Raw genomic sequence first — 23,935 nt, 5'->3', positions numbered from 1 at the left:
GTTCATGACCCTCTGGAGGAATGTGAAAGACTTGAAACTGTACAGTCACTATGAAACCTGACACTCTCGCTGCTTGGATGAACCGTGCCGCAAGTGACTCAGAGGTCATCCAGAACCTCTTGAGTCGCAATTCTTCTATTGACAGCTCTCTTTGTGAGCGAGAAACGTCCTGTCAGTCAATATCACGTCAAAACGTCGAGTTTGTAAGCCGTGGTGGACAGAATAGGTTATCACCCGTTTAGAAATCCCACATACAGCAGGATGTTGAGTGATGTAAAGCAGTGGTCTCCCCAGGACCCAAACTAGTGAAAATAGATGATCTTCTATCTTTTTGAAATGCCTTTTTCTCTTCTTTATGAAAAATGGAAAAAAAAAAAAAAAAAAAATTTTGAAACAATAATTGCAGATAAAATGTAGGTACTCACGACCCACAAAAATGTGTCCATGACCCACAAATGGGTCCCGACCCAGTGTTTGGGAAACAGTGATGTAAAGCAAGCGCTCCCCAAAACAGCTTGGAATTTCAGCTCACAAGCTGACGATAGTGAGCAGCACATCACACACACACACACAGGTAATGCAGGTGTAAAACACTGCAAAAGAACAACACTGAGAATTCAGCGTTTTGTTTTTTTATAAATATCTTTTTAGGGAGCTTATTGACAGAAAGTTGCTTGTCATAACGTAAGGAGAGTTATTTATTGTACCAAAGCTTGCAGAGACAAACCGGCTAACCCGAGCTGTCGGTAGACGAGACGTGATATATTGGTGAGTTTGTTGTCGTTAACTTAAATACAATCAGATGGTAGTCTTCTATCTCACCAAGAGGGCTGAGGTTATGGATCTCCTCTGAGTCGCTTGTGGCCAGGATGATCCTACGGTTTCCTGGAAATTGCTCATTTGTTGCAGAATGAGTCCACAGTTATGATGACTGTCAGGATATTTCTCAACTTCTTCTGGTTTTTGGTTCAATGTTTAAACTAATTTCTCTGGAACCCTCCTCAAGCTCCTCTTTCAGAACCAGTTGTTTAATGCATTATTACGGCTGGTGTGACAAGGCTCAATGTTAGGACAGACGACAAGACGCCAAGACTTAGATCACAAAGCTATTTATTTTAAGTAACAAAAACAGCTTGCCATGTCTTAGTTGTAATCATATTGTAGTTGGATGCAAGGAAACAAGATACAAGTCAACTAAGCAGATAAGTCATGAGATGCTCTTCCTCCTAAGTGTGGTTGGGGGTGACTGATTAGTCCTGTGATGGATGCACAACAGGTATGTCGTCATTCGTCACACCCAGATCAGAGTCCAATTAATCTGACTCAGGTCAGGTGTGACTGCAGCCACCACCCACCCTGCACTTGAGCACTGTGAGTACGGTTAAGTGTAGGCACAGGTTTGGTGTGGTTGACTTGAGCTTCACTTTATTTTTCACATCACAAGTTCACAGGTAAAGAGTTGGTGAAATTTGTATCCGTATGAGCTGCCCAGGAATTGCATTTACATTATTAAGAATATAATGAGAGAAGTGGATTTAAATTCTAGATCTCTCTCTCTCTCTTTGACTTACCATCTAATTGATTTCTTGGGTGTATTTAGCTGTACAGAATTGAGAATTGAGATATATCTCACGATTTTAGTGTAGAGAATGTGAATCGCCCAAATTAGATATGTCTACTTTGGATGTTTATTTTGTTTTGTGCTCAAGTAATAATATCCTTTTAAACCTGTGATCATACTGAATGTTCACTAAGCAATCAGATCAAAAAGCAATCAGATCAAAATAAATAACTTGATTCACATGTATATTAGGACGTCCAAACACGCAACCTAGTGTTTAGCCTCCTCTTGACCTCTCCTTGATTGCTCCTCCTAACACTACACCTTCTTGTTCTCCTTGCAGGCGCCCCAGCCCCAGATCTCCTGTCCCCAGACCCACGTGGTTTACGCTGGCATCAACCTGCACGCCAACATGCCCCTCACCCCGGAGCTGTCCCCCATGACCGCCCCGCTCCTCCCCTTCCAGCCCAAGCTGGGGAAGGAGCCCCAGCCTCAGGACAAGAACGGGGACTCTCTGAAGCAACAGCAGCCCCCCGTCCCGGCAGCCTCTCTGTCTCCCCTGCCGAGGCACCCGGCAGCGGGGGGTTCCCTGGGAGGCTTCAGCCCCACCAAAGGCATGTGTCCCCTGGATGTTTTCAGGACCCGACTGGGCCTCCACAGACCGCCTCCTCTGGAGAACCCCGGCGCTGCGACGCCGCAGAACTCCACCCCGCGGCCCCCTGCCCCCATCCTGCACGTCCTCCACCAACACCACCACCACCACCACCACCCCCGCCCTCTGCTGCAGACCAAGGCTGAAGGAGGCCCAGTAGACACTCCTCTCCCCGGTGGGGAGCGGGACCAGTCCCACCTCCACCACCAGTGCTCGGGGTGCAGCGAGGACGAGGCGTCCCAGCAGCGGGGAGGGAGCTTCCGGGAGGGGAAGAGCCGCCCTCCGCTGCCACCCCTCCGCGTGCTGCCCCTGGACCTGGACTGCAGCGTCCACGTGCGGCAGCTGATGCGGACGCGGCTGGGCTCCACGCAGCTGCAGTCCTTCACCCGCCGTCTCTCCGAGGTCCTGTCCCAGGACCTGAAGCCGCCACCACCGCCGCAGCCCATGCCCCCACATGTCCTCTCCTGCTCCCCCGTCCTCCCCTGCTCCCCCGTCATCCCCTGCTCCCCCGTCACCCCGCCCCCCGAGCAGGCCGCTCCCCTCAACCTCAGCATGCGCTCGCCGCCGGGCGCCGCTAAGCGGACGTGCTCGGACGACGATGCAGATCCGAGGCTCTCTGCATCGACGGATGAAGGGGATCCCCTGCAGCCCACGGCCAAGAAGCCCAGGGCCTGCCCCTCCTCGGAGCAGGCTGAGGCCGAGGACTTGAGCCTGGGAGGGCGGTCCAACTCCGCCTCTGGGAGATCGAGCGGAGGAGGAGGTGTAGCGATTAAGAGCCAACAGGAGGAGCCGGCCGACCTGAGCTCCCCGGTCAGGCTCCGAGCCTTCCTCCTGGGCCTCCCGCCCTTCAACGTCAAAGTGGAGGATAAAGACCTGAGCGAAGCCCCCTCCCGGGGGAAACCCTCTCTCCTCCTTCCTCATCCTCTTCCTCCCATGCTGCTGCCACCGGCGCTGTCTGACGCTGGCTCCCCCCTGAGGGCCGAGAAAAAGACAACGACGGAGGTGAAGAATGAGCAGAACGAGGCCACGGTAAAGATGGAACCCCGCGATGTGACCGCTGAGAGGAGCGAGGAGGCGGAACAGTCGCTCTCGGGTTTCGGCGGAGGAGGCAGGGACCTCAGCAAAACAGACGCCGCCCCGGTCCGAGTGGAGACCCTCAAAGCCGAGGACGTCGACATGGAAAGGGAGGAGGACTCGAAGGAGGCGAGGGAAGAAGAGATCTCTGAGCCTCGCGACGCCATGGACCAAAACGGAGATTTCGGCGAAGGGCAGGAGGAACTGCCCGCCGACGAGAAAATGGAGTGCGATGTGGAGGCTTTGACCAACGGGCTGCCCAGCGCAGTAATTCCTCAACCCACTGCCTTACCCCTGGCCCAGCAAAGCTGAACAGAATGTGGACATTTTGCCGTTACATGTACCCTACCGACTAAAAAAACAATGACGTGATGTGACTGGAACTCTGACTTAAACGGGTTTGGGTCTTCTTGGGATCATAAGCCCTCTCAAAGATACTATCATTAGCAGAGTCCTCATTAGATAATTATTAGCCCAGGTATTTTCAGGGTCCTTGGGACGGTGTTTGGTTGGGGGTGTGATGAGCCAAGTTTTTGGATGGAAACAAACATTTTGTTCCGGTTCAGTCGGGCGTTTTGAGCCACAAAGCTGGAGTCACGGAATGAACGGGAGCTGGGATTATTATTGTTCCTCTTTTTTTGTTTTTGAACTATTAGGTATTTTTGGATTCACGGCTGCCATTAACCTCCAGTGGAGGAAGTGTTTGTTCTCTGCAGACATGACAATCCCTGTCTGTCTGTCTGTCTCTCTCTCTCTCTCTCTCTCTCTCTCTCTCTCTCCATCTCACTCTGTACTGTATGATTCTGCCTCTGTTCATGTCTGTCGACACAGTAAAAACCAATGTTAATTTAACTCTGAAGAGTGTACAAATGTAACTTACGGGTCCATTTGGTTCCATTTATACAATTCGGACAACGGATCCATCTGGGGTCCCATTTGGCTCCATTTGTATACTCTTCGACTACGGGTCCAGGACCATTTGGTTCCATTTTTACACTCTTCAGAATTAAGTTAACGCTCAATTTTACTATGTATAGCTGTATTACCGTTTCAGAAACCTCTCAGAACGTTGACATTTTTTAGACTGTTTTCATCAAATGTCTCCTTTCACAACACTTTCACAACACTATCAAATGTTATGTTTATATAACAAAGAAATACTGAACGCAACCGAGTTATAGAATTTTAAGAATGGATATTACATCTAAATAGATGATGCTATGCATCAAGATAAACTTGTTTAATCTACAGTATATATAATATGTAAACTTTTCTAGCTCGTTTAAAAATGAAAACTATCTTCGGCCTACATGTACTTTTAGGGGAATGCTGTTATTTTCTACAAAATATATATAGTGAATATTTAGCTGTTGTAAAATAGATTTACAGATGGTTTTGGGGAGTACAGAGCACGATGGGTCTTTATTTGCTAAAGCTGGTGGCGCTTTGCGTCATGTGACACGAAGCGTCACATGAAGTACCCGAGAATTTATAAATGTGCTCCTCTTTACACACACGTGCCTTATCGCCTCCTGTGAGCTGACCGCTTCCCCGAAAGTCCAGAGGCTTTTTAAACAATGCAATGTCAGGAGAGATACCTTTTGTGAATTTAATGGAAAACTAATGTTCAGAGGTAACCTGACAATTAAAAGGTTTCAAGTCTCGTTTTCCACAAGGTTGTAAAGTTTTGTCTTCGATAGTGTGACACACGGCAGGCCTATAGTAAAACCCATAAGTGAGTGCTTTGTTCGCATAGGGGTCTTTAATTTGTGCTTAAAATAGGTTCAGTGGTTGACATAAACTTGAGTATTTCATGTTTTGTTCTACAACATAAAATGACACCTGTTAATATTGCAACGGTTAATTCAGAATCAGAATTCATTGTGTGCTTAAAAAAATATACAATTTGGCTTTTTGTGGCTAAAGAAAACGGTTTGTGGAGATTGTGTTGTTGGAACAAAATGTTTGAATATCATACTGTAAAGCTTATTTTCTTAAATTTGGTCTATGTGGAATGGAATGTTTGGTAAGTCATTTGCAGACAACCAATCAACATAATTGTTGAAGGGACCCTGACAAAGTCATTGCAATGTACAGTACCTGTAAACCCCAGCAAGACATTAAGTATGATATAACACTTACTGTAAGTAGTAGTTTGAACTGAACATTTCAGCCACTCTAGTATTTGGATGAGGTTTGAACAGATTAATTGATTAACCACTTAAGCCATATTTGAAAAGTGGGGTAAGGAAAAAAGTAGTTCTATGAGCTCAGAACACGTCAATGCATACAATTTTAGATATTTTCTCAAATCTTTGAATTGCCTATAATAACATGCCCACAAACAGGGATGCCAGTGGTTATATAAAGATGCTCTCTATTAGTGAGCCAACAACATGTTTTGGATAAACTAACAAAGTCACTTTGACAAGGTATTTTTATTTCAATTTCTCTTCACATAACATACTTTGTTTTTTTGTACGGTATTAAGTGCCAATACAGGATTTAGTTTTCCCATCTATCATTTTCCTTTTGTAGAATAAAAATGTCTATATTTTTGAGCGGTGCTAACCGCTCCTACTTCTGGCTTTGTGTGTAGGTCCCCTATCTATGGGTGTCTGTATGAGCATGGAACTCCATGTATGGAGATAACTGACGTCACAGACGGAATTGCCCATACAAGGAGATGTGTCATATTTGATACCATGCACAGGTGCGATTTTCATTACAACCAAACAAACACAATATGTTATTTCCTTTTTTCTCTCATCAACGTTGGCTGGATTTCGTTGCTGTCGGGCAGAAACCTATCTCCATTTTTCATCTTTATACCTTTTTGTAAATTAATGTCCTGCTTCATAAGACTGTCACACAAAATAAGCGAAAATAGACAATCTACATTAAGCTCACAACGTGTCACCATGCGACGCGCTGTGAGCGTGTAGGTCGGCTATTTTAATTTCATGTTTTTTAAAATGATAAAAAAGGAAGGGTTTTGGACATACAAGGTTTCCACACGACAGCAGCGGTTTGCACACTACTGAATCTGGCTGTCGCAATTTCCCTATTTATATCAAACCTCTGACTCATGTTTAACTTCTGATTTACGTAATTTTAGGTTAGACTTTAGTTGTATTATTATTATTATGGTTATGTACCGTTGTATTATTCCCATTATTATTGCTTCTGAATTATTTTGATTGTGGCCATAATCCATTTTATGTTGTATTTTTCATCTCGGTATTCTGAGACTTTTTGTATGTAATATTCTTTCTGGAATGAACGCATGGGGGGTTGGGGTCAAACCACGTGAAACCTTAACGACCCTATTCTGGGGCGAACATTAGGCAAAAGTAGCAGACCTACAAGCTCATTGTAAAAAACTTGTAGATCGCCTATATATTCGCCGAAGAGATTTGGTATAGAGGGAAATGCTAGAGGACCTAGTATAGAGCCCTGAGGGACCTCGGTCAACCAACTAAACTGGGGTTTTTAAGTGGTTAAAAGGTTAGTTCTATATTCTGTAGCGATGGAGGTTGGACCTTGAACCAAAGCTATTCTGTACTGTAAAACCGTTGGCAAAACAAATGTACCCCAACTTGGCAAGACTTGGAAAATTAAGAACTTGATTTTAAACTCGACTCCGACTTGACAGTTTTATTTCAAGAAAACATTAGGAGTTGTCTTTCTACACTGTTTTTTCTTTTGCCAGCCTTTGTATTTGTATTTTTCCTTTCTTTTTTCTTTTTTTTTTTAAATCTATGACGAGGAACTAAATTTCGCACAGGAAATGATGTAGTTGTGCGTACCTGCCATTTAAAAGGAACACACCTGTAGAAGGCAGGTTTATATGGTAGAGAACGAACACACACACACACACACACACACACACACACACACATTCAAAGAGCTGGAGGCGTCCCAGTACGAACAGTCTTCTATGTACTGTCAATAGGCACTGCACGGCTCTATGGGAAGAAATTGGGCCCTTTCCTTACTTCCTTCGAAGGTGCTACCAAGCAATGATACTAATGAAGGCTGTTCCATTCTAGTCAAACTGAGTCATATTGTGCATGTTGGCTAGCTGGAAACACTCTGCCAACACCAGTGGGTCAAAGTGTCCTTGAGGGGTTTCCAATGTCTAACTCTGAGAGTGTAGAAATTTCTACAATCTCAGAGTTATGGTGGTCCTTTAAGAACCACTGTGCCACGCTAAATGGAACAGAGCCTATCAGAATCATTGGTAACACCTGTGAAGGAAGTAAGGAAGAGGACCAATTTCTTCCCAATATGGCTGCTGTGCACAGAATGGCTTGAATGGCTCTGCTGGGACAGACGCAACACAGCAGTGCTCGGCTCAAGGGCACATTAGCAGCAGCTGGCGTTGAATGGTGTGAATGCAAGAGTGGTTGTCGTTCAGACACTCCTCTACACATCCCTCTGTAACATAAAAACTAACGAGGGGTTCTTGTCTACAAATAGACATGATAAATCACTCTGTTAGTTTTATAGTTTCCTTTTGTTTGATTCGTTTTTTGTCTACTTCTCTGATATTTAAGTTTTAGTTTATTAAAGGTCACTTAGGTTTAATCTCTTTAGTTTTTTGTTATTGATTTAACGTGTAATATTAAATGTTTACATCTTTTCATTATTGTTATGCATGTTGACAAACACGTTTGTTCCACTCCCAGTGTTTTTGCACACCTCTTTTTGCCATGCAGTCATCATCAATGGCACGGTTTGTTAAAAGTACTTCAAATTAAAGTGCCTAACTTGCCTAAAAAAAGAACAACATATGAATTCAATTTGTTAATCTGTTGGCAGGACTCTAGTTCAGTGTCTGGTCCATACCACGGCCCTGCAAGCTGTTATTACCTATCTTCAGAATGCTTGGTTTTCTGGAAGTTCTCGATGTGTCCACTAGGTGGAGCCAAAGGCTTATTAGAGCAAAGTATCACCTATTTTGTCTGACCATGCAAAAAAAATCACTCTCTCTGCTCTCTCCCCTCCCCGCAATTCAAATAATGCTTTATTGGCATGACAAGTGTTCTTATATTGCCAAAGCATTAATGACATACTGTATGATACCAAATAATTACTTATTCAGAATAAGTAATACAAACAAGACAAAGAAAAACAAACAAAATTACAATAGTTTAATTAACTGTAGTAGTGTTATAGTGTTCACCCATTGTCCCTCATTTTTAGGCTGGCATATTTTGCTGCCAACCTACCTTGAACATTCCCTTTCTCACCTACTTGCCTGGATGGATTCCAACTCTCTCTCTCTCTCTCTCTCTCTCTCTCTCTCTCTCTTCTGTAATGTTGCAACTAAATATAGGTAGTAGGTAATTGTATTTTCTTTTTTATAAACTCAAACAAAAAAAGATGGTGCTTTTGTCAAGAAAGAGTATTTAAAAAGTTAACTTCCTGTTCAGGCTGACATAACACTCTTATCTCCATGTTATGTTTACTTATTCAGGTCACTCTGACCATCTTATCTTTCATGTGGATCTGGGAGGGAAAAAAATAGTATTTTGAAATACAGTATGTTCAATAGACTACACACACACACACACACACACACACAGTGTTGCCAGATTTTGTGAGAGAAACAAGCCCAAAAGAAGCGACTACTGTGTAGGCCTCATTGAAATAGTCTATTTTAAAACACAAATCTTGTATGGGGGTCCCTAGCACAAATGTTTTCAGATGGGGATCTGCGGACAAATGCATAATAAAAATGTTTGAGAACCATTGATCACTGGTTTAAATAAATTAGGAAGCATGCCCAAATAAGCAACTACAAGGCCCCCAAAAAAATACCAATTTAGCCTATTACAATTTTACAAACTTTACTGAAAAACAAGCCCAAAGTAGATTATAATTAGCAGATATGGCAACTGTATGTGTGTGCGTGTGCGTGCGTGCATGTGAGTGTGTAGCTGTATGTTTGTGACAGGATGTTGAGTGTGTAAACACACGGTACAGAGGAAATGAACGCATTCCAACGTCCATTAGCACAATGCTGCCGCTGCAGTAGGCCTACAATAACACATTCCACATGCTGCACAATGTTACAAATGTACACCAAAATGATTTAAAACAAATATCTTGTAACATCCATACGGAATGGAATACATTCTGTGAGGCCAAAAAAGTAGGCAGTGTACTTATATAAAGTTAAAGTAGGAAGGGAATGTTGACTTTGACTTGATATTAAACATACTAACACTGTAGTTTTTCTGTCGGGTGGAGATCGCAATACTGTTAATTTTCAGCATTCAAATGAAACAAAATGGCAAAAGTAGCAGATCTACAAGCTCAAAACACACTGCTTTGCGCTGCTTTTTGAGTTTGCAGATCTGATACTTTTGTGTGATGCTGTATGATCAAGTAGGGAGTTCAATTATGAAATAACACAAAAGGTTATATGGAGATGATTTTTTTTTTTTTTTTTGGGGGCTTTTATGCCTTTATTGATAGGACAGTAGAGGGGAGAGAGATGGGGAGTTACATGCAGCAAAGGTCACTGGGAACAGGACTCGAACCCACGACACGCTGTCAGGCATCAGAGCATATGTGGTATGCACCTGGACCACTAGGACAGCAGGCACCCCGCAATAAAACATTTCTGCTCGACAGCAATGATAAAATAGGCCTAAATTGGCTAATACATTGTCACACCATTATCAAAAGGATAAAACGCACACAAAAAAGCCAGCGGCTTTGCAGCTATGATGTAGCCTAGTTTCTCTGATTGCTCTATGTAAGTATTTATGTATTTATTACTTTTTACAGTTTACAGTATATAAACAGTGAACTGGAGGTGAAAATTTACTTGATGTATTAGAAATGCAATAAAACAACAGAGTTACAACATTTCAGGATAAACAATAACGTCCTAAGATTTCTTTCCATTGTGGTTCCTCTCACAAGCAACAGTTAAGTTAAAAACACATACAAGACAAAACATACATCATATCAGTGTGGATAATGTTTCAGGCCTTCACTGCTCTAGTGTTTCACTCTTGCACTGATTCACTCTTTCATTAATTTTCAGCATACTGTAATAGTTGAGCTGGTTTGGTGAACAATCACCATCCTGTGTTTAACGCTTGTCTTTGTCCTGTTGTTCTTACTCTTCAGGGAGAGAGCAGAAAAATCACCCTCTGCCTCATGTTCTGGTAGACACACACACACACACACACACACACACACACACACACACACACACACACACACACACACACACACACTCTCACCCACTCACTCTCTCTCTCTCTCTCTCTCTCTCTCTCTCTCTCTCTCTCTCTCAATCAATTGTAGACGTCATCTTTTTTATTTACTTTATATTAGGTGTTATATTAGGTGTCCCTCCCTCCCCTCCCCTTCTTCCTCTCCTCTCCTCCTACAGAGTGGGGTAGTGTTGAACAGAACTCACCATGGCTTTGCGTCTCACTGCTCTGGTATGCACTCCGCCAGTTTTCCTGCTCAGACTGTTAACCCTTCGAGACTCATAAATATTTGCTCGCTTGAAGTCTGGGCCCTTTGTCTGAAATTCTGTCAGACACTGTGTGTGTGTGTGTGTGTGTGTGTGTGTGTGTGTGTGTGTGTGTGTGTGTGTGTGTGCGTGTGCGTGCGCGTGCGCGTGTGTGTGTGTGCGTGTGCGGCTATTGTTCAAGTGTTTGCTTCAGTTGTGTATTTGGTTGCGGTTCATTGTTGCATTGTGCGTGTGTGTCTTGTATGTTTGGCTAGCTGCTATAGCGGTTCACTCGGTTATAGGTACTTTTGAACAGACAGAACTGTGGAGTTATGTGTTCATAATGGTGCACAAACTGCTGCATGGCTGATCCACCCATGAGCAGTGGTTCTCACACATTTTCATGCTGAGGACATCCACATTGATTGACCTCCATCTCCATCTGAAAGGAGTTTCAGATGGAGAAGATTTGTGCGTTAAAGGTTTCGAAACTATTCACAATTCTTAGATTCACGAGGTTTTTCAAAAGTAGAAGTCCGGGCCATATTGCGGCTCTCACACCTATGTTGCCCCACCGATCCAACTGATATGGCCATATATGAAGATCTCATATCTGTCTCATATCCTTTCCCTTTTATGCCCATATGGAGATCCCTGATGTCATCAGTGTATGCCCAATTGACCATACTAGAAGCTCGGCCGCCCGAAGGGCGGCCGAGCGTCTAGTCGGCGACCTGGCCAACTCGGGAACAATGTAAATAGGGAATGAATGCCCCGCCCTTTAATGCAAACCCCATTATACCTGTTGTCATAGGATCCGTTTTGACCATCTGTTTGCGTGTGTCCATTTATGCCCATATATGGAGAGATATGTCTGTCTACGTCCATTTTCTGCCCATATATGGAGATCTCTCTAGGACCTGGTTTGACCATCTGTTTGCCTGTGCCCATTTATGCCCATATATGGAGTTTGCGACCTGGCCAACTCGGGAACGATGTAAATAGGGAATGAATGCCCCACCCTTTAATGCAAACCCCATTATATGGAGATCTCTGTATCTGTCTGTGTCCCTTTTATGCCCATATACTCTATCTGTGTCCATCTTTTATGCCCATATGCCCATATATGGAGATCTCTGTATCTGCCCATATGCCCATATATGGAGATCTCAGTCTGTGTCCCTTTTATGCCCATGCCCATATATCTGCGTCCATTTTATGCCCATATGCCCATATATGGAGATCTCTGTATCTGCCCATATGCCCATTCTCTGTATCAGTCTGTGTCCCTTTTATGCCCATATACGGAGATATCTGTCATGGAGATCTCAGTCTGTGTCCCTTTTATGCCCATATATCTGTCTGTGTCCCTTTTATGCCCATATACGGATGCAAACCCCATTATATGGAGATCTCTGTATCTGTCTGTGTCCCTTTTATGCCCATATACTCTATCTGTGTCCATCTTTTATGCCCATATGCCCATATATGGAGATCTCTGTATCTGCCCATATGCCCATATATGGAGATCTCAGTCTGTGTCCCTTTTATGCCCATATATCTGCGTCCATTTTATGCCCATATGCCCATATATGGAGATCTCTGTATCTGCCCATATGCCCATTCTCTGTATCAGTCTGTGTCCCTTTTATGCCCATATACGGAGATATCTGTCATGGAGATCTCAGTCTGTGTCCCTTTTATGCCCATATATCTGTCTGTGTCCCTTTTATGCCCATATACGGAGATATATCTGTCTGTGTCCCTTTTATGCCCATATACGGAGATATCTGTAGGGTCGAGGCAAGGCCCCTGTATTGCCCATATATGGAGATCTCTGTATCTGCCCATATGCCCATATATGGAGATCTCAGTCTGTCGGGTCGAGGCTAGGCCCCTGTATCTGCCTGCAGTGATGTCACAATGACTCAGCGCTTGCGCCCGGCACTGCAGTGATGTCACAATGAGTCAGCGCTTGTGCCGATTTTGCGCCGATTTCCGCATAAGGAGATTCCGAACGTTTCGCGCCGGTTAGGGAAAACCGCACGTCGGGTCGGGTCGAGGCCCGGCACTGCACTCCGTGCCGCGGTGGGGAACGCGCGTGCCGAATCTGAAGCCGGTGGGACGAACGGTTCTCGAGATACGCGGATTACAAACACACACGCAGAGACTTCTCGCATTTATAGATAGATATGGGCATGCCCCCTTTTGTGACCATATATGGAGCTGACTGATTTGTTTGTGCTGACACAATGATGACACACTGAGGTTATAACACACTCCATATTTGGGTGTAGTTGCATTGGGAGCCCCTTATGGTTATGGCTGAGTCATGGTGACATTCGTTGTCTACCATACGGTCACCCGGTCCTCTTTTCTGTATTGAAAATAGGGTTACAGTGTTTAAACTGTGTCTCATTTGGTTGGGACCCCCACTTTGAGAACCACTGCTCAAGAGCAACCATTTGGAAAGCCCTGCGATAGCGAAGGGAACCAACGCTCTAATGGATTTCCCGATGTAGACAGCTATACTGTCTGACTATATCTGTGCCTCTATACCTGCAAGAGAGATCCTTCTCGTGTGTGTGTGTGTGTGTGTGTGTGCGTGTGCGTGTGCGTGTGCGTGTGCGTGTGCGTGTGCGTGCGTGCGTGCGTGCGTGCGTGCGTGTGTGTACTTGCGTGTGTGTGAGAAGATGAGAGTGCAGGACAAAGGCAAAGATGGGATAATGCTTCCAGGCTCTGAACTCTCTGAGGATAGAAGCTGTGGAGAGAGAGACAGGGATGGAGAGAAAGACAAAGAGAGAGAGAAACAGAGAGGGGGGGAGAGGGCAGGAGTGGGAGACAGACACACATTGATCCTCACTGGACAAGCCATCATGCAGAGAGAGAGAGAGAGAGAATGAGAGATAAAGAGAAATAAGGGAGAAACAGACAGACAGACAGTCAACAGACAGACAGACAGACATCACAACAGTGGAACAAAGGGGTGTTGTGTAAAAAATGTATTACATTGTGTAAGAAACACCATAGACAATAAAACAAAACACTAATCATTCAACATTATTCCTCATTTGTTTCTCTCTTTTGTTTCCCTGTGTTGGACGCACGCACTCACACACGTACACGCACTCACACACGCACATGACCAGGGGGAAATGGAGAGAGAGGAGAGAATTCTATTTTTTCTTTTGTTTCCCATCTGTCTGTCTGTCTGTCTGTCTGTCTGTCTGTCTGTCTGTCTGTCTGTCATCTCTCCAGAGACCTGAAGCCTGTCGATGAATCCATCAAGTAATCAATAACACTCACAAGGACAAAGGAGACAACGAGATAGGAAGTATTAAACAAACAGTTCCTGTTCCTGATGCTATATGGGTTGTGGAGGTTGTTTACGCTTAACCTCTTAAGCCCCAGGGGGGCCCAGGGGAAAAATCCGCCTAAATCTTTGCCCAAATTGGAACAGTTGTGGACACAAAACTACAATGATGGTGGCTACTCTTGACTCACCAAATGTCAGCTAACCCCTGAAAATTCACAAATGCAGTGTAAAACATCACATTCTCTTGTACTCTTACCAAATTGTCCTGCTGTGATCACTTACCTAGGAAACGATGATTGAAAAAGACCTCCGCCTATGGAAATTTTGCCTTTTGAACAGTGAATGAGCCTCAAGACCTCATTGAAAACATATATAGAGAAATTGTTCACCAAGGTGTCATCAATTGATAGGCAAAATTGTATGAATATATTCCAAACTATGTAAACTCTAAAGATGTTTTAGTGAGAGTAGTGCTGTAATATTAGTAATGTTAAAGTATAGGGTGAAAAATGATAAAAACGAGTAACAGTATGTTGTAATAATAACATAACAAGAAAAGGAACAACCAATAGAACACAGATGTATACACATTACATATAAATTATGTATGTTTTACTTACCACACCGCCGACTTTATTTATTTCATTTCATCCTTTATTTTGTTATGCTGTTTGTTCTTTGTTGTTCAGGCTATTTGTAATTGTGCTTTGGCAACACTTGTCAAATGTCATGCCAATAAAGCCTGTTGAATTGAAAATTTAAAAAGATGAATTGAGAGAGAGAGAGAGAGAGAGACTGGGGAAGAGAGTAAAGACCAAAAGATTATTTGGCAATAGTATAGGTAAAAGCTGTTGGTATGAACAATAAACAAGCCATAGGATTCCATAGTAATACTTTTATTAAAGGGATCAAAGGTATAAAAGGTCAAGCAGTATAATACAAGATATTAGCAAGAAAATAATAACGATGTTTTTTTACAAAAATGTTGTTACACAATACAAAACAATATTACAGAATGTATAAAGGAGTCATTGTGTTAACTTTCTGAGTTACAAAGCCTACTTACAGTAATATATTTAGTATATCAAATTATATTAACAGAATACACACATAATATGATACTAATAACCTTTGCAGAGGGGAAGGAGACATTTTAAAAGAACATACTATAGAATCTATAGTATGTTCTTTTTAAAAAGCATGTCTCCTTCCACTTTCTTAGGAGATATTAATCACATCATCACTGGATAGAGTTTTGATTGAATTGACATATTCTGTACAGTTTTTTCAACTATTAATTTTGGAGGGATTGTTTATTAACAGCTGAGCTTGCTTACGCTGGCTGATGTGGCGTTCCCTGGACAGGGTGTTTGTGGATGACACCCGTATAATGCGGGTGTCCTTGTTCTGCTGCTGCTGTTTGGGGTGATACCTTGTAAGGGCTCTTGGTGGCAGTGGTTCTTGAACCAGTGGAACAGTTCCTTAACTGTAGGGAACATCTGAGAGCGATACCGCAAACCGCTTGGGGTGACGGTCACGTATTCTACCAGTGGTTTCCGACGAGGCTGGTAACCCAGCATGAACTTCCCTGGCAGATCTTTACAAGCCGAAATAACATATGGAATAAACCTGGGCTGCTCCCTCTTCGTCTTTATCAACAGCTCCTCCATTTTCTTCCGGTCTCCTCCATTGCACTCCTGGAAGTGTTCGTGCCTCAGTAGATCCCGAGCAAACCCCGCCATCGGCTGAATGTAGCGAACTGTGATCTCCTCCAGATCTTCAAACTCCTCTGTGTTGATCCAGAGCTTGTGTCCCAAGCTTGAGGCATTGTCCTTGCCCTCCTCTCTGACACACGCATGCTGGTGAATACCTTCCGCCACCTTCCAACTCACAGTAAGGCAATTCCTTCCTTTGCTGCTGGGCCTGATGACAAAGTCTCCCTGGTCCATCGACTCCATCATCTCCTCTGCCTGCTTGAAACCAATATTGTGGAAATTGCGGTGATTGATCCAACGTGTTATATATGGTGTTTGCTGTTCTTTCTTCTTGAGTTGTTCCTCATCCTTCTGGTCCTCTGTCTCCATGTCAAAGTCATAGTAGTTGTCCTTGGGGAGCTTCCACTTGTTGCTCTTATCCATCAGGTCGGAGGTGCGGCACGTCAGCTCAACACTGAACCTCTCTATGTTGATTTTCATGATGCGAGAGTAGACCGTCATGCCCACCTTGACCCGCTCCTCAGGGTGTTTGATCACCTTGTCGCTGAGGGAATTGGTGCGAATGAACCCTTCGATACCATTGTCCAACCTGGTCCGAACACCAATGCCCTTGCCTGGACAGGACCCGTTGTCAAAGTGGTCCCACACCTGGCTGAGTTCAGCAAAGTTGTCCTGCAGGCAGAAGGGGCACTGCCACAGGCCTGTGACCTTGTTACTATTGGCCTGGTCAAATTTCTCTCGTGGCAAACGGTGAGCGATGCCTGTTACCACACTGGTGATCAGCTTCCCTATATAGAAGGTCTCTGGTGTCTCCTTTGTGAGCAAGTTAAATAACTGCTCCGTGTTGGGGCTTCTGTATGGAACTCTCATGTCTTTGTACCTGCAGCTCAGCTCAGCACAGATGTCATAGAGAGTGATTCCCTTCTTGCCATAACCCTGTCTCTCCAGCTCCTCTGCGAAGGTGTCCAGATCTAAATCTTTGAGATGCCCTGGGTTCTTCAAGATCTCCTTCAGTGCTCCAGCCAAGTTGGCATCCTCTGCCGACCCGTCATACTCCATGGCGTCTGCAGCCATCTTCAGAGCCAACTCGTATGTCTCTGGGTGGACCCGGGAACTATCCAGAACATTAATGTAAGTGTTTGTGCTGTCTCCAAGGGAAGCAGTGTCAATCTTGATGAAACCGGCACAGTTGATGAAGACCGTGGGCCCCATATGACACATGGTGTCTAGCTGGGTTCTGTTTTCCAAACGAGTGTTTTTATGCTGCAGAATCTTGAGGAGGTGAGAGCCCTTCCTGGGTCCAAGGCCACACACATACTGGACAAGGCTCTGGGTGTAAGGATGGGCGATGGCCCTGTTCACGTCCACTCCCACCTCGTTGACCCGGTTAATGAATTCACAGTGCAGAGCGTTGAGCAGTTCCTCTTTCCCTATGTTCTCCTGTAGTGGGTGCAGTTTGAGGCAGAGGATGTCCTCGTCACTGCTGCAGACGTGAGCATACTCTGACACAGGATCTTGGATCTTCCTGGCTATGGACACAGCCTGTCGCAACAATGGTGGGAAGTCTCTGAAATCATCCTCAGACTTCTTGCTGTTCATGTACAGTGTAGCCAGTTCATTGTCGACCAGCTCCACTCGCACAGGGGACAGAGAGCATTCTTGTTGAAGCTCACTGATGGTCCTCTTGATGTCCTCCATTATCATGTACGCATCTCTATTTTCTCCAGCAACTGCAACCACATGAGGTGTCTTGCTCTTCAGAAACATCTTCAGGTTCTGAATATCATTAGCCTTTTTAACCCGCTCATCTTCTCTAAAGGAGTTCTTCCTCTTCATGAAGTAGGGCAGACGCAGGAAATCAATCACCTCTCCCTCACCATCGATGAGAGCACAAAACACTGGTGTGTCCTTACTAGGGGCATAGGCGACTCCCAGGACTCGGACACCTTTGCCGTGGCTCTCATCCATCAGGTCTTTCTCCAGCTGCTGATCTGGTCTGTACGGAGCTACCTTCAGCCAGTTGTACAACCTCCTACAACATGACCGGATAACGTTTTCCTTGGCCTCCAAAACAAGCTTGTTCTTGAGTTCTTTCGACAACTGAGGGTAGAGGAACTGGGTAAGGGCTCTGTCTATGGTCAAGGCCCACTGCCTGTTCCATTCTTGCACCTGGTGACTGAACTCTTCCCTGTAGTAGAACTGTTTGATCTCGTCAGAATATGTCTGAGGAGGATACCCTTTGACACCAATCATATCAATACAAATATCTATGATGAGCAGCCCCTCCTCCTCAGCCAAGCACATCTTAAGGAACTCATCCCCGTTCAGCTGTTTCACAGGCTTGTTCTTAAGGTACTTGAAAGAGTAGGCAAAGTGAGCCTCGTCTATCTCCTTCTTGCCTTTCTTGGTTGGCTTGATATTGATATTTGCCCTCTCCTGGAAAGTGTGCCTGAGAACATGTTGAATAAAGGGCTCCCGGGCGATCTGCACTGCCACCATGTACCTGGTCCCTTCAAGCACTGCCTCTGGAGTTGTGAACTGTCTGCAGACATAATCCTTGGCCAACTCCATCGGTTCATCTGGGAATTGCTCCATCTCGTGGCGTTGGTAGTGGTCTCGTAAATTTTCTCCAAACTGCTCCGGTGTTAAGCCAAATTTGTTGACCAAACCATTAAGTCCCGCACTCTGGCAGAGGTTGTACATGTCCCTGTGCGAGGCCTGCTTCAGATCCTTGCAATTCTTGTCTACTTTCACAGAGTTCTGCATGTTGGGGATGTCTTGGCTGTAGTGCAGCAGGAAGTGCTTGTACACATCCCTCAGTTCGTCGAAGGTCTGGACGCTGTTGAGCCTCTCCATGTCGCCGGTATGCAGGGGACGGATGCCATTCGCCAGGAATTCGTCAGGGTTTGAGGATATCTGCTCACACTGGTAGGACTGCATCCTCTGGAAGAGCCGCATCAGGTTCTGCTTGCGGTTCCTCAGCTGAGTCCACTTCTCATCCAATTGCCACACCTTCCACAGGTCATTGATGTTTAGTTCTGGTTCCACATACTCCTTCCTGTAGAACGCTATGAATGGAACCTCAAAGTGCTGGTTCCTCATCAAGTCAAGGGCCTCCTTAATCTTGGCAATTGTGTTCACAACTTTTTCCTTCCTGGTGAAGTTTGTGGTCCTTCTTCTGTCTAGGTAATCTGTGCCCTCCTGTATGGAAATAGATTGGGTGGAGAAACCATGTCTAAAGATCCATTTAGCTTCCTCCTCCAGCTCGTCATCCTCAGCAGATTTCACAGGGACTGGCCGTAGCTGGAACCGCTCCGGCATGTCAGTGTAGCTGATCTCTTTGTCCTGGTGGGTCATATAGTTTCTCTCCAGCTCACTGGGCTCATAGAACTCGAACATGCTTTGCCTGCCCTGCCGCCTCTTGGGCCGCCCCCGACCTTCCTCATCCTCCTCCTCTTCCTCTTCCTCCTGGTCATAGATGTCGGCAAAGTCGAAGTCTCCAAAAAAGAACTCCTGGGCCTCCCGCAGTGCTGCATCGGTGGTGTATGCTGAGAATGTCTTGCCCGACTTTTTAGTGGCAGGTTGGCTGTCATTGTCCACAATGAAGTCATCTATGTCTGACTCCTCCTCCTCATCTTCTTCTTCGTCACTGCAGCCTTGCTGAACAGGCATATCAACAATCTCTCCCTCTTCCAGCTTGACCTCACCATCCCCGTCGCCAGCAAAGATCTCCTCAGCGACCAAGTTCTTCAAATCATTGTCGTCCTCATCATCGTCCATTGTCTTCACGCGTTTGTATTTATTTTTCCTCCTTTTCATTTTAACACCTGTGTTCTCCTCAATGAGGTCCAAATCATCGTCATCTAGTTCGTAACTGCGTTTCTCCGGTCGATGTCGCGCTTCATCCTCTGAATCACTCACTCCTGCACTCACGTTCCCTGCCTCCTCCTTGTGAATCTTGACAATCTTGTCACTATGTGCACAGACACAGTCAGTCATCTCATCAGCTCTCTGTCGCTTTATTCCTGGAGGCTGGCTAACAGGGGAAAGACCTGCCATTTCCCAACACCGCTTCAGGTAAATCTCTTTGGGCATTGTTTTTCTCTTCTATTCTCTTCTGTTCTCTGATGTTCTCCGCTGTTGCTCACTTGCTCTGCTGTTCTGTTATTGTTCTGTATATGTTCTGCTCTTCAGCTGCTAGGACTTCACACTGAGATGTTAGTGACATTGCAGGCAGTTTTAGCTAAATATTCACTGCCACGTCACTGACGCGCAAAACCATACACAAACATACGTGACGTCACTACTGTGATAAGCCGAGAGACGCGCGAAACCATGGCAACATACACAAACAAAACAAACACCTGTTAACAGGACGCCGTCGCCTCGCGTTGCATTGTGGGAGATACGATTTAGGCACTTGTTAATAATCTTTCTGGGTGCATTCTTTATGACAATTATTATTGAATACAATCTTTACACGTTCTAACTGCTGTACCAAAACCTGACAATAGGTGGCAGTCAGTCCGCATAGGTCTACCTCACTGCACTAAGAGACATTACGTTCCACTTCCACGTCCTGTGGAAATGTACTTACACCACTGATAATAACTATTTACCATTGTGTTTTACAATCTATCAATTACTTTCTGAGACAGCCAAGCATTGTGTACAATTCATATAGGATAGGCAATAGGCAAAATATAATGTACAATTCCTGTTGCTTATCTAAACCTTGTAGTCTACATTTATCCGTAAAAACACGAATCGACCTGTTATAGCGCCACCATGAGGCTGATTTGAACATTTTGAAGTGGCATTTCTTCCTCTGCCTTGTGGGAATGTGTTTGCAAAATTTCACAGAAATGGCACTCTGTGTTCATGATTTGAGGCATTTTGTTCAAAATGGAGCACTCTTGCAAACTTTGGAAGCCAATCTTAGCCAATCATCTGAAAGACCCGTTTCATGTAATGACAATAGAGATTTGCGTAATTTTTGGACAAAATCTGTAGGAGTACTACACCAAAAATGTGTTTTGCACAAATCCGCCTCCTGGTGGCGCTATAACAGGCCCATGCAAAAAAAGGGGGCACCCAGGGAGTGTGTGTGTGCACAGTTTCGCTGCTATCGTGCCAACGGACGGAAGGACACACACGCACGCGGATGGACTGATATGGACAGATGGACGGACAGGGGCGAAAACATAGTTTTCACTTTTCAACAACTTCCAAATCAAGCAGCCTGTTTGTTCTCATACCATATCGTCGTTGTTGGGCGGAAACCTTGTATCTCCAAGTTTCAAATTGCTTCACCACACACGACTGTCGCACAAAACTAGTGAAAATAGCAGATCTACAAGCACACAACGCCTCGCAGGCGTTTCACTATTTTAAATTATTTTAAAATGATACACAAAACAAACGGTTTCGGACATCGGTTCCCACCCAACAACGACGATTTGCATGCCATAATAATGTAGGTGAACTACTACTTCTTTCGGCTAATTCCCATCGGGGTCGCCACAGATCTGGATCTGTTTTCTACATCTTCCTCTGTGACACCAGCTACCTGCATGTTCTCTCTCACCACATCATTGAACCTCCTCTTTGGCCTTTCTCTTCTAGCCTGGGTACCAGCCTGCTACGCTTCCTTCCGTGGATTTGTTTCGTCACTTCACTTCTCAATCTGGCCAGGCTTCTATCTCCAAGGGAGGTGGGACCTAGAAAATGAGTGGAAACACTCGTGGCTTCCGATTGGTCTGTGGTGGTGCGACGCGGGACAAATACACCAGTGTGTATTGGCTGGCTGATGACTTAGCTACCCTAACCCTACTCTGATTCGTTGGAACAACATCCAATCAGCAACGATGTCACCTACGTAACAGGTGAGGTTCGGAAATACGAGTCAAATGGAGTTTGAAGTTGGGGGAAAAAACTAATGAAATGTGTTATTTTTTTTAGTATTTTGGACCCGGTAACACCAAAAGTGTCAGCAAGTTTCTAACACAATGCAAGGGTTAACCAACAATCAGCTAGGAGATGAAGTGCGTTGCTAAAGGGCACAGTGACACGATGAGGGTCAAAGCTTGCCACCTTTTGACCTGTGAAAAGCCCTTTCCATCGTTTTCAGTGTTCAGGGAGAACCCTGGCAGTATTTATAGTACCAAACAATATCCAAATAAACATGCCTGCACGTGTGTGACCGCATGTGCGGACACACACACACACGCACGCATGCACGCACGCACGCACGCACGCACGCACACACACACACACACACACACACACACACACACACACACACACACACACACACACACACACACACAGTCTGTAGGAAGCTGCTAGCACCGTCTGTTTGGGCAGAATTAATTACTGTTAACCCACTTAACACAGAGAACAGGGGGAGGGGCACACACACACACACACACACACACACACACACACACACACACACACACACACACACACACACAGATTCTCGCTGGACATGACTGCATGCAGGCAGAGAGAGAGAGAGAGAGAGAGAGAATGACAATTGTAGCCTCCTAGTACAGCTAAACTATCTACCCATGTTAACACAAGGGAAAGATATATACTGCAGTTAGTTAACTGTATGAGTATATAGTACAGGGCCAGGCTATGACAATTGCACTGAAGTATACAGGCAAGACAGTTTTGTGTGTGTGCACGCATATAATACTTGTTTTGGAGTTTGTCCCCGCTTTTCAATAAGTTTGTGTTTGAGCGTTTATTTCACACACAGGCCTACTGTAATTATGGTTACTATACTCTCGTTCACAGTGCACATGACCACCAAGCACACCGCGTATGTGTGAGTTCACAAACACGTTTATTCCCCAACATGCCCTTGTTCACCTCCCAACCCCCCCCCCCCCTCTCTCTGTCATTCAATTCAATTCAGTTCAGTTCAGTTCAGTTCAGTTCAATTCAATTCAATTCAGTTCAATTCAATTCAGTTCAATTCAAAGGCCTTTATTGGCACAAGAAAACATAGGCCTATCGTTGTTATCGCCATATTATAACTTTTTGTGTTTTTTTCATAAATTAAACCCCCATCTTGATCACACTACAGCGTCACACAAAATAAAGTATCTAGAAGCTCTAAGTGATGCGTGATGATGGACAATGAAATGAGAATAAAGAAATGTTACATTGCAACATTGCAACTTAGAGAAAAGTATCTCAGAAAACCATAAGTAATGTGCGTTTTCAGTCAGAAATGGTCATACATCCACATCTCCCTCTCTCTCTGGCTCTCTCTCTCTCTCTCTGTCCTTTTCTCCCCTCTGCCCCCGTCTCTCATCATCAGTGCCAGGCCCAGAGAGAGAGAGAGAGAGAAGCATGCACGCGCACACACACACACACACACACACACACACACACACACACACACACACACACACACACACACACACACACACACACACACAAACAGAGAGATAAAGTGAGGTATGTGGGCACAGGTCCAGAGGATCATGGGAGAAAAACCCAGAATCTGCCCCCCCCTACCCCTCTGTGTGGCAGCCAGGTTACCGTGGCAACCAGCCACCAACCAAGCTGTGCCGCTGCTGCATGCTGTTGTGTGTAGAGGAAGAGGAACAACAACACAACGCACACACTGACGCACTATACGTTCCTGAGCCGTTCTCATGGAGATCCACATGTAATGCACTGTTTGCTTAAACTCTTTAGAGTGTGCAAATGGAACCAAATGGACCCGCTTTTGTACACTCTCAAGAGTTGTCTCAAGACCAGTAAAAGCAGTAGGCCTAAAAGTTAAAAAAATAAAAATAAATTGTGCTAAGGACCCCCAAATGTATAAATATTTGGCCCGCAGACCCCCATCTGAAACTTTTTTGTGCCAGAGACCTCCAAAATAGATGATTTGAGTTAAATAATAAATCTAAATGTTCAAAACCTTTCAAAAACAGCATATGTACAAGCTCGCAGCGTGGTACGAAGTGACACGCTGGAGCTTGTATATCTGCTATTTTTGAATAACCAAAATTTAAAATATTGATAAAGTGGTTAAGACGAGTGTGAAGCTGTATTAACACATTTTGCTGGGGACCCTCTGGAAACCCCTCAAGCTCTTTGACAAGAAGTAAAG

At 44.7% G+C, this 23,935-nt stretch overlaps 2 protein-coding genes across 2 annotated transcripts in view; one reads left to right on the top strand and one right to left on the bottom strand.

The window, feature by feature from the left end:
• Positions 1 to 3,599, top strand: part of LOC308304658 (uncharacterized protein) — a gene marked incomplete at its 3' end in the record, with an annotated part of 42,348 nt that extends 38,749 nt beyond the window's left edge. Inside the window, exon 13 of the mRNA XM_080749282.1 lies at positions 1,905 to 3,599. Within this exon, the coding sequence (XP_080605408.1) occupies positions 1,905 to 3,599 (1,695 nt within the window). The remainder of the gene's footprint in view (positions 1 to 1,904) is intronic.
• An 11,803-nt stretch (positions 3,600 to 15,402) lies between these two features.
• LOC308304657 (transcription elongation factor SPT6-like) lies at positions 15,403 to 19,860 on the bottom strand (the record flags this gene model as incomplete). The annotated part of the gene is made up of 1 exon (XM_080749281.1): positions 15,403 to 19,860. One exon carries the CDS (start codon positions 19,858 to 19,860, stop codon positions 15,403 to 15,405), a length of 4,458 nt encoding a protein of 1,485 aa, XP_080605407.1.
• Positions 19,861 to 23,935: the final 4,075 nt, after the last annotated feature.

Source organism: Nannobrachium achirus (genome assembly GCF_963921795.1).
Source record: "Nannobrachium achirus genome assembly, chromosome: 19".
Lineage (NCBI taxonomy): Eukaryota > Metazoa > Chordata > Actinopteri > Myctophiformes > Myctophidae > Nannobrachium > Nannobrachium achirus.
Note: the sequence above shows the minus strand (reverse complement) of the source record. Positions and strands in the feature narration are given on the sequence as shown.